Genomic DNA, 11606 nt, shown 5'->3' with positions numbered 1-11606 from the left:
TCTTTTGGATCTTGAAGCAATAAACATACACAGGCACAAACTAAACCATGATAAATTAATAAGTAATAACCTATACATTATAATATCCGTTATTGTGATTTTAATGACATCTTTTTGACGTGGGAGAGCCATGCTTCGGCACGAATGGGCCGGCTCGACCGGAGAAATACCACGGGCTCACAGAAAACCGGCGTGAAACAGCGCTTGCGCTGTGTTTCGCCGAGTGAGTGAATTTACCGGATGCCCAATCCCCTACCTTTTTTCTCCCCTCTCCTATTTCCTTCCCCTGCTCTCCCCTAATCCCTTCCCTACCCTCCCCTATTACTCTATTCCCTCTTAAAAGACCGACAATGCACCTGCAGCTCTTCTGATGATGCGAGTGTCAATGGGCGCCGGATTTTTTTTCAATTTCTTAATATTTTTATACACGACTCGATATGTGCTATATTTTATAACAATGCTTTTTATGAAAACACTTTCATTAACGCAATATTCAACATAGCTTTCGAACAAAGTCTTCCCAGGATGCGTAAAATTTTGTATGGAGCATTTTGGGAAGGTTTATTTTATGTGATTTTTTAATTGTGATGTCTTGGAGAGTTTTTAAGATATCAGAGTCACAATAGACATAAGGACCAGTAGTTCGACTGCAAAGAGAAGGACAGGTTTCAATATCTGTCAAATTCGTCGGGTTTCACTAGGATTATAAGCGGAATGTGCCTCGCGCTGCCTGATATAATTTATTTTTAAATATTTAAAATAAAGATTTCAAAATTGGATTCTGACAATTTTAATCGCATGTGCCAAAACACAAACAACAATACGACCAAAGAGGAACACGTCCAGGAATATGTCATAGTTTTAAATTCGTAGGTAACAAGTTAACAACCCTAGCGACGATTTTCGTCATAATACGTCAAATTTAAAAATTTCAACATCAGTTCTAAGTCGGCATACTCTATAATTCTGTCTACTCTGTCAGAGTCATTCTTTCACCGATGTTTCTAGTTTTGAGAGTTCCTTTAGTTGTCAATAAGAAAAAAACATGGAAAACTAGCCTATTATAGTTTAATTTTCCTGTTGAATAAAATCCATACTGATATTATAAATCCGAAAGTGTGTCTGTCTGTTACATCTTCTTCTTCACGCCTAAATCGCTGAACCGATTTTGCTGAATTGGTATAAAGATACTTTGAGTCCCGGGAAAGGACATAGGGTACTGTTTATCCCGGAAAATGCACGGCTTCCGTGCAATAAACTACTTTTGGCGCAACGGAGTTCATCAAGTAGTAAAATATAAAACAATATAATTTTCATGGCAATTTATTCAACATACAAGTCTTCGGCGGGAACAGCTTTCAGAAACTCTTCGATGCTGTTGATGATAACGTCGATTACTGCCCTGACTGCTGGTCCACCTATCTCTGTGACAATAGCATTGCCGTTCTGGGAAATCATTTGTTGAGCTGCTTGGGCTGAAAAAAAGAAATGAATAAATAATTGAACTTTGAATGAATGGTAAGGGTCTTCCCCCTTACGACTTACGAGCGTAATTTTGTGAGTCGTGAGTCGCAGAATTTCGGTCACGTAAATATACAGGGTGTAACAAAAATAAGTGATAATACTTAAGGGTGTGTATGTGTTCCTTATAAAGAGTTCACTGTGAAAATAGCAGCGCTGAAAGACCAAATTTTTTTTTACTTTTGTATGGGGAAAGTGGAAACTCGTGACGTTCGGGCGCTTGCCCATACAAAAGTGAAAAAAATTTTTGGTCTTTCAGCGCTGCTACTTTCACAGTGAACTCTCTATAAGGTACACATACACACCCTAAAGTATTATCACTTATTTTTGTTACACACTGTATTTTTATACAAATCACGACTTACAAAATTACGCTCGTGTAAATCAAACAGGACTTTGTTATGAAACTGAATGCAGCTGAATTTCTGCCAGCCGAAATTCTGCGACTCATAAATTACGCTCGTTTGACTTCACCCTTACAGTTTTTTTTAAACAATTTTACGGTACAAAGTAAACTAGCTCACATGACCTGTTCTTATGCTAAGTACTCACATACGGTTTTGCTCGATAGTTTTACTCCAAATCGAGCAATAACCACCGCGTGGAGCGCAAAACTCACAGCTAGAAGGCTCGCTTCAAGCCGGCTCGATTGAATTAAATATGTCAAATACCTACCTATGTCATTTCCTTCGATTCAGTAATACTATCGAGCAAAACCGTATGTGAGTGCTTAGTATGTAGGTATTGAATGAGTGCTTGAAGTTTGAATGAATTATTAAAGTTTGAGTGAATTATTGATGTTTGAATTTTATCATAGATAATAGTATAATGGTTTACTAGGGCACATTCAGTGGCATTTACGCGTCAGGTTTTTTTGGTTACTATTGCTGCTTTTACCTAGTTTGACAGGTTACAGAACTTTATATAATAATTAGCAATTTTGAATGACTAACGTTAAACGGAAATATAAATGAATGAAGAATGAATATCCTTTACGCAATACAGCAAGGAAAATTAGAAATAAAAACTACACGTACTTAACACAAAGAGTGACCTTCTTGTTATGCAATAAAAATTGTAACGAGATTATCATTATCGTCTTTGTCATTATAATAATACACTCGTAATAGATCACTGGCGTCTTCATTGGACTACAATAATAAAAATAACTCCCACACCGGTTTCGGTGACGGTGGCCGGTTTCATTGAAACCAGGCCAGCTGTTACGATTGAGGAGTTTGTATACTGTCCAAGTGTATGCGCAGTACACAAGAGCACTCTCTATTCCTTTACTCTCATAACCCAGTGGGACGGAAGACCCATACGACTGGCGAGATATCAGGCGCAGGACCGACTTTTTACATGCCCATCCGACGCATGGATCATCTTACTTATCAGACAAACGATCAGCCTGCATTGTCCTAACCAAACTTGGAAATAACATGTTTCCAACGCGGAAATCGAACCCACGACGTCCGAGTCAAGAGCCACGCTCCACGCAGGCGTTAAAAAAATTACCTAGTACTTCATTCCCTTCAAAGAGGTTTTCGAATACCACGTCGCTTTTGCCCTTGGCGAAGTATTTGTGGCTCTTGTATGATACGCTCCAATGTTTCTTGCCGTCCTCTCCCATCACCTCCTTCAGATTCAGGTTCATGTGTATTTCTGTTCCAGCTAGAATCAAGTATAATTATTGTTTAAAGATGCTACTAAAGCAAAATAGTTGATCTAATAATACATTTTTGTGCTTGATAATAAACTATTATTTAATTTTTAAACATAGATACTGAATTATAATAAATATTATAAAATTATTTTACCGAGGTACTTTACTAGCGTATTTTAAAAATATTGTTCATTCATCGAGTTCTTAAGAAAAAACTAAATTGTCGTTGATTCCGCGTCGTTCTTTTTCACCTGGCATATGAAAGACGGGCGTGAGTGTGAAGAGAGAAGGACGATGTTAATTTTTTTGCTTTATTCGCCCTCTTAATTGATTTTTTTAAACTAAGATAATATGGTTTCAAGGTAAACGTCTTTACCGATATTTAAATAAGATATAATAATTATTGAAGACATGAATCATGGATGAAGTGACTAACATTTGTTGTAATGTATGAAGTGATTAACTTACATTATGTCTTATGTTCTAAAGAACATAGTAAAGGCCTTCCCCTACGGAGATTCCGTAATTTACCGTATTTAAAGCCTTATAAATTCATAATTTGTTAGTTACAAAGTTATAATAAAAATACAGCAATAATCTTCAGTATATCAACATTTGACTTTCCCCGTTTTAAATTTTCTATTTTTGTTTATTAAACTCATGATATGAACTTCCAAAGTAATACCAATTTATTAAAATTGAAGCATAATTTCAGCATCTCCCTAGTATTTAAAAATTACGTTTATGTGAAACACACGACAATAGTTAGACAATTTCATTAACTGCATTCCCGTTTTAATTTTTTTAGATCAATTTCGAACTAAGTTAATTAAAAAAAATTGGATTTTTGTGCGATCTCGGCAACGCGTCAAATGTATGGTCAAGGTCGTTTGCTCGGGGGATGGCCTTAAGAGTAACTACCCATTTTTTCCTTTCTATTGGAACAAACCTTGTTACTTACCTACTTTCGCATCTAGCTAATAGATATAACTATACAAAGAATCCACATTTTTCATTTTAAATTATTTTCCCGATCCTAAAGCCTCCATTTATGCAAAAAAATACAGATTTTTAATTTTTACAAATACAGACTTCCAAAAAGGAGGAGGTTATATTATGTTCGGCTCTAGATTTTTTTTTGTATGATAAACGATTACCCTGCCATTTGTTATTTTCAAAATTTTCAAAGTTCATATCATCAATTATTCTATGAGGTCAGTCAGTGTAGGCCGTTAAAAGGGGAATGTATTTTCGTTTTTTTTTACCGAATTACATCATTTTCTATCTGAGTTATTGTGCACAGTAAATATTACAGACCTGTGTTTGTGTAATTAATATTAGGCTATATTGTATGATTATGAATTATGATTTTCCAAGATCATAAAAATTGAAATGGGTCAAAAATGTAACAAACTGACAAACAGAATATTATATACTTTTGCGTTCGTAATATATGTGACTCCTACTAATATTATAAAAGCGAAAGTTTGTATGTATGGAAGTATGTATGTACGAGCTTTTGCGCGCGGCTTCGCTCGAGTTAAGAAGTATTATTATAAACAAACTTTCACCCCTTATTATAACCTCTTGGGGTTGGAATTTATCAAAAACCTTTCTTAGCGGATGCCCTCGTCCAGTGGTTTGGGCTGTGCGTTAATAGATCACCATGTCAGTCAGTCACCTTTGAGTTTTATATATATAGATAGATGGATGTTTGTTACTCGTTTTTAATAATATAATATTATGTGAATATGTGATTGTGTTTTATGATTTACCTAATTTAGTGTGCAAAGGCCCTTTCCCCATAATTGGCAGGAAGAGCAAGTTGCCCGACATCTCGTACAGGCCGTCCAGCTGACAGTACACCGTGTACACGATGGAAATGGTGGACTTGCTCTCGTTGATCCTGGAAAGTAGCGAAGTAAATGTTATAAAAAGAAAAAAAAAACAATAATTCACTCTGTCTAAACGTGGGAGAGCCATACTTCGGCACGACTGGGCCGGTTCGACCGGAGAAATACCACGTTCTCACAGAAAACCGGCGTGAAACAGCGCTTGCGCTGTGTTTCGCCGAGTGAGTGAGTTTACCGGAGGCCCAATCCCCTACCCTATTCCCTTCCCAACCCTCCCCTATTCCCTTCCCTTCCCTTCCTATCCTTACCCTCCCCTATTACCCCTTAAAAGGCCGGCAACGTACCTGCAGCTCTTCTGATGCTGCGAGTGTCCATGGGCAACGGAAGTTGCTTTCCATCAGGTGACCCGTTTGCTCGTTTGCCCCCTTATTTCATAAAAAAAACACACTAGGCCGAAAATACACGGCCGAAGTTCGGCATGATTAAGCCTGCAATATATTTTAAATTACCGATGACCGATGCCGAAATTACGTCGCGTTATATTGTATGCGTAGCGCATTGCTGACGCAATCATGCGGAACTTCGGCCGCGTATTTTCGGCCTAGTGTGTTAAGACACTAAGAGTGTCGGATATCAAAACTACAAAGAAGTCACACGTTTTCTTCAATGTTGTAAATTACAGCGATGGTGCTTAAAAACAACAATGGTTTGTACTCTGGCAGTGCTCACAGAAATAAAAACTAAATAGCAAGCAAAGATTAATTTCGCTGGCATGGTGGTAGAAAAATAGGGCGATTTCTTCTCACAAATCGCATCAACAGTCTAACCTTTCGTCTTACGAATTTACAATTAGATCACGTGTCTCAACGTGGACATAGCAGAAGCAGACATAATTTTTGCTGCGTGGTAAAAATGGAGGGGTTAATCTTCATAACTCCTAGATGGTTGGATTTATTTTAAAGAATTTTTCATGTATTTGGGTGATGCCCCAGATTGATTCATAAATCAATCCGATTCAGGAATATCATACAGAACAACGTCGGATTAGTTAGCTAGCGTTGTGTAATTTTCTTATTACTTACTTGATAGACTTTATCTTCGAATTCTTAATTCCCGTCAGGTTGTTCTCAGTCATCAGGAATTTGAGGGTGCCGGTCGAAGCATCGATGTACTTAATATACACCGGGTCCAGGGAACTGACTTTAAGCTCCGGTATCCCCAGGGTAAAGACGGGGACAAACTTGTTAGCTTCATTCACTATGCAGTTGGAGTCGCTTAGCTTACATTTTGAGAACAGCTCTGAAATAAAACGGGTAAAGATTTTATAGAAGTGGTTGGATGACATAAAATACGTCCAAAGATAGTAAAAGAAAGTGTGAAATGAAGAACTCAAATGGCAAATCCAAATATTGAAAATGTTTGTAAGTTCATCTAAAGTATAAACTTAGACGAAGACCGATATTTAGACGAAGTTGCACAGATCAAGACTTAACTGGAGGGTTAATGTGATTATGGATTAGGTTTAAATTATAAAGTTAATATATCTAGCGGAATATAGAAACGAAGGCCTGAGCAAGTGAGATGTCACTATCAGTAACACTGCGTGGTAAAAAGAGACGTGTGATACATGACAGCAGCACCAATTTTTTTCATAGTTTTTCACGTCCAGTCGGCACTTATCGCCACTGAAATCTCTTAGAATTTAAAAAGATGCTTATGTAAGTGTATACGTAAACAAATTTTCACACACGTTTATACGTGGGAGAGCCATGCTTCGGCACGAATGGGCCGGCTCGACCGGAGAAATACCACGTTCTCTTGCAGCTCACTTGCAGCTCTTCTGATGCTGTGAGTGTCCATGGGCGACGGAAGTTGCTTTCCATCAGGTGACCCGTTTGCTCGTTTGCCCCCTTATTTCATAAAAAAAACACAGTCGTAAATCAATTTCGGGTTCGTTTGACAGCTCGAGATTGTAGCTCTATTCCGCTAGGTATATTAACTATATGGTTTAAATATTATAATTAACAATTACATTATAAACAGGGTAAATTTTAGTCTATATCAACAAACATTATGCGTACGTGGCATAAGCTATGGGAATCGTTAAAAAGAACGTTTAGGAAATATGTTTAAAAAATAATACCTGCGTTAACACTTAACAGCAGTATGTTAACTACAAGGAAGACTACAGTTAAACCCATTTTAACGTAACTGACCACTTATTACGAGATACCACGTAGAAGTGCAATCCGACGCAAGTTGTCCTATCTTATAATAAAATTATCTCGCTGCAAAAAATATATATATACCGGTTTTAATCAAGGCAAAAAATAATGTTTTAGCAATACGCAATTATCTGATGTTCAAAAATTTCGTCGGGTCTGTCAGTTTTCATATGAAAAACTGACCACGAAACGAAAACGTACGCTGCAAAAAACATCTTAAAATAAAATATGATTGCTAAAATCGTAGGAGTCAACACTTCATCACTACTCATATCCTATTAAAAAAAACTCATTCTTTATAGTAATTACTTTATTAAAAGGTTTAAAATTTTAAGGTTAGGTTGCACCAGAGGCGTATTTAAAGTTAAAGTTAAGGCTAAAGTTATGGTTATAGTTAAGGCTAAATTTAGCTTTAACTTTAACCTTAACTTTGACCGGAGAAATTGACAGATGACAGCTGGTCCAACAAGGTTATAAATGAGCGTGTGCGGGGGTGCTGCAGGTAAAGGAGAACTGTCAGCGTTTTTGTATGATGACAGCGTTACTTCCTTTTTTCGCCTCGTGCATTTAAAACCTTGTCGAGTTCTATGGTTATGGTTAAATATGGCGTCTTGATGGCATCCATTTTTAACTTTAACAAAGATTAGACATTTTGCATTGTAGTTAAAGTTAAAGTTATAGTAAAAGTTACAGTTATAGTTAAAGTTAGTTGGTGCAACCCAACCTTAGTCTAGCAGGACAAACAAAAAACATTACAATCTATGTCTAGTCTTGTGTGCTTATCAGGCTAGTCTGAGATTCGGTCAATATCACTTTTTATACCTGCAAACATAGTTGTAGCGGTCCAAACTGCGACTTGATTCCTGAACCTGAATCCTGATAAGTGATAACTGTAAGTAATAGGTAGTAACGAAGTTTGTGGTAACGTTCGAGGATAGAGAGTTTCATTAGTTCCATCCAACGTTCAGAAAAAAAATTTGTAAAAAATTAACTCTTAGTCTAGTCTGCTCTGTATAAAAAAAATATATTATTTTGAACTTCTTGCCAGGTGGCGTGTTTTAAGGGCCGTATTATGCCATGCTGTTAAGGGTGTCCCTTATCCAAATTTAGGTCAGTGACAGTATAATAGGATTTGAGGAGTAAGGCAAGGTAACACTTATTAGGTCTTACCTACATTCACGTTTTACCCCAAAGCTGGATTTCGATGAAATTTGGTATTACATCCTCCTCGTCCTTTTCTGATACTGAAAAATTTGCCGTAATAAAAGAATTAATAACAACTAAGATACAGGATTTTAAATGATTTAAAATCAGCTGATAGAGATCAACCATTAAAGTCAGTTTTTAGTGAACAAAGGCATAAAATACCGTGCTTTACTTCTTTTTTTTTTGTAAACGACTGCAATTAGGTATATTATGTATTCAAAATGTGTATTCCATTTAAATATAATCTGGAGGCACGGCAGTGCCCCAGCCAAGCTTTTTAGCAAAGGCACGGTGGTACCATACTTTTCTCGAAGCAGTTCGCGGCTATTTCACACCCCCTTTATCTTAGATGTTAACAAAGCTACGGATTTAGAATTTCGGTCACTAGAAGCAAGTATTAAAACTAGCTTAACCTCCAAATTACATGAAATTTTGATAAACATTTTCATAGTTACGGATGGTCAAAGTTACTACATTTTGCCACTCACTGACTGATAGATCATCAAAATTCTAAGGTACTTCTAGCAGACTTAGAACCTTAAAATTTGGTACCCGGATAGGTCTTTATTCACAATGAAAGGAAAAATTATAAAACCGGCCAAGTGCGAGTCGGACTGGCGTGCATAGGGTTCCGTACCGTAAATTTGTATGGGAGGCCCCCTTAAATAATATTTTATTTAATTTTTATTATAAGTTATTAAAGTTAAAATATAGTTGAGTATTTTCTGAAAATTTAAAAACTTTACTGTTACCATTATGGATATAGAGCAAAAAAGGGGGAAAAATCGTGTTTATTGTATGAGGCCCCCTCTTAATAATTTATTTTATTTTAATTGGACTATTAGCTTTTATAACGACACTAGAAATACATAATTTGTGAAAATTTCAACTATCTAGCTATTGTGGTTCTCGAGATCCAGCCTGGTGACATACGGATGGACGACGGACAAACAGCGAAGGCTAATTAATAATAGGGTCCCGTTTTCATCTTTTGGGCAGGGAAACCTATAAATTGAAAAATAATAGAAAAATATAATACTTTATCAAATACAACATTTTTATTATGTTTGTAACTTTTAAAGAACAGTATGAGTTTCGACTGCATATTTGTTTAATGTACAAAAGGCTTTCAGTTAGTCATGTACTTAATGAAATAGTATTAATAAAAAATAGTATTAACAACGTTAACAATAAAACAATAATTAAATTCGATTAAAATATAAATGTAATCAGTACTGCGATACACGAGTACTACTGCGAGTTTTATGTTATCACATCAAATAAGGTGTACTCCTTTCCTGCGAGGAACGTCGAGACCGTGGTCTTACATCAGTGCTGCTATGTATTCACTGTTCAACGGTAATGCTAAAAATGAACACCTTTCAAGTATTGAAGCTTAAGAGTCAATTATATATGAATATAAGAATCGACTCAGAACTCAGATGTATTTATGTTACGTGGTCCACCTTTAAAACTAATGAAGCCTCAAAGAAAAAATATAAAGGAGAGAATGAGTGCTAAGCTAAGTACAGAAAAGTTATAACGTGACCTGAAAAGAAAAGAAAAAAACCTTCAAAAAAGAAATTAAATCCCACCAAAAACATGAAATGTAAAACGAGCCAAGCAAAATATTGCATAGCTATTCAATACTTCTGTCGTAAAAAGTTTTCAGATCACTTTCAAGCCAAGCTTTCAACTTATTTTGTAATTTAAATCAACATTCAGTAAACGTATCAATAGATTTATTTATTTTATAATTATTATAGTGGCTTGGCAATGAGTACTAGAGAAATAATCAGGGACTAATTGGATTTATTGGGTACCATCGGCCACATGCGTCGTTAACTTGTTTCATTACAAACACTTTACACTTGCCATCTGTGTAAGTATGAACTCCTCCAAATATTCAGTTTTATATTTGTTTCTGTTGTGCTCATTGCCAAACTACTATAATAATTATAAAATAAAGAAATCTATTGATACGTTTACTGAATGTTGATTTAAATTACAAAATAAGCTGAAGGCTTGGCTTGAATGTGATTTGAAAACTTTTTACGACAGAAGTATTGAATAGCTATGCAATATTTTGCTTGGCGCCTTTTACATTTCATGTTTTTGGTGGGATTAGATTTTACACTAAAATATTTTGTTTGGCAATTCATAATTTTGTGGAAAAAAAATATTCTTTACTTATCGCGAAGATTCTAGGCGTAGTTATGTATAGCTGATAACTAAGAAGAAATAAAACTTTTGGAAAAAATCGGCCAAGTGCGAGTCGGAGTCGGGTTCCGTTGGTACGGATATTTTTGCTCTATAATATTTGTTAATAGTGCAAAAATAGTTCAAAATTTGCGTTTTGTTGTATTGGAGCCTGAGAATCAGCTATCGTCTTTTTATCATACCCGAAATATGTGTGTCCATGGGTGACGCAAGTTGCTTTCCATCACCCACTTTGCTCGTTTGCCCTCGAAACAACAAGCATAAAATTTGAATTTCCAATAGCATGATTCTACTTGATGATACATTTATTATATCGCTAATATCGCATCTTATTGGCTCTCATGTGTGAACTGACCCAATAAAATTATAAGTAGGTATGGTTAATAGTAAATTTTTAAAAAATATTCTCAGACCAGCGATCCATTATAGTATTAGTAACAATAATTTGATTTAAGAACTATGTTAGTACATAATATGTCATAATATTTTTATAAGTGAGACTTTTAAAAAAAATCTGTCTTGTACATTCGTGCGCGTTGATGTCTAATACTATATTTGACTGAGGTTCTTTCTCATATCAAAAACAAATAGAATTCATATGCAAAATTGTATATTGTTATTATATATTATTGATGTCACATTTGTACTGTATTTATCGGCTCTTAGTGCGGGCCAGGCACTACAGTATTTCAAGAGTGGTTACTTAGCTGTAAAAGTCCATAGTCTATATTATTATACATACATAATATTATAAAACAAAGTCGCTTTTTTTTCCTCATGTCCCTTTGTTCCCTTTAATCTTTAAAAGTTAGTTAGTTAGTTAGTCCATTTATCGAGGCAGGCTAGGTGGCTTCGGAGTGAACACAAGCGATCAAGATGAGTGAACCAGTGAAACCTGCGACTTGGCTACGACCT

The 11606-nt window shown here is 35.7% G+C and overlaps 1 protein-coding gene across 1 annotated transcript; it reads right to left on the bottom strand.

Moving 5' to 3' along the window:
• Positions 1-1315: 1315 nt before the first annotated feature.
• LOC121733643 (circadian clock-controlled protein daywake-like) lies at positions 1316-7282 on the bottom strand. Its single transcript, XM_042123958.1, has 5 exons — positions 7184-7282; positions 6123-6339; positions 4963-5093; positions 3040-3195; positions 1316-1475 (listed from the first exon to the last, which is right to left on the bottom strand). The coding sequence occupies exons 1-5, from the start codon at positions 7239-7241 to the stop codon at positions 1324-1326; spliced, it is 714 nt and encodes a 237-aa protein (XP_041979892.1). The 5' UTR covers positions 7242-7282; the 3' UTR covers positions 1316-1323.
• Between the last annotated feature and the right edge of the window lie 4324 nt (positions 7283-11606).

Source organism: Aricia agestis, chromosome 14 (assembly GCF_905147365.1).
Source record: "Aricia agestis chromosome 14, ilAriAges1.1, whole genome shotgun sequence".
In the NCBI taxonomy this organism is placed as follows: Eukaryota; Metazoa; Arthropoda; class Insecta; order Lepidoptera; family Lycaenidae; genus Aricia; species Aricia agestis.
The sequence above is the reverse complement of the archived record's forward strand: the minus strand, read 5'-3'. Positions and strand labels throughout refer to the sequence as shown.

Excerpts from the sequence above, each read along its gene's own strand:
- LOC121733643 (XM_042123958.1), bottom strand. The coding sequence starts at position 7,241 with ATGGGTTTAACTGTAGTCTTCCTTGTAGTTAACATACTGCTGTTAAGT. Across the intron at positions 6,340-7,183 it reads GCTGTTAAGTGTTAACGCAG|AGCTGTTCTCAAAATGTAAG; the intron begins GTATTATTTTTT and ends GTTTTATTTCAG. Across the intron at positions 3,196-4,962 it reads GCCTTTGCACACTAAATTAG|CTGGAACAGAAATACACATG; the intron begins GTAAATCATAAA and ends ACTTGATTCTAG.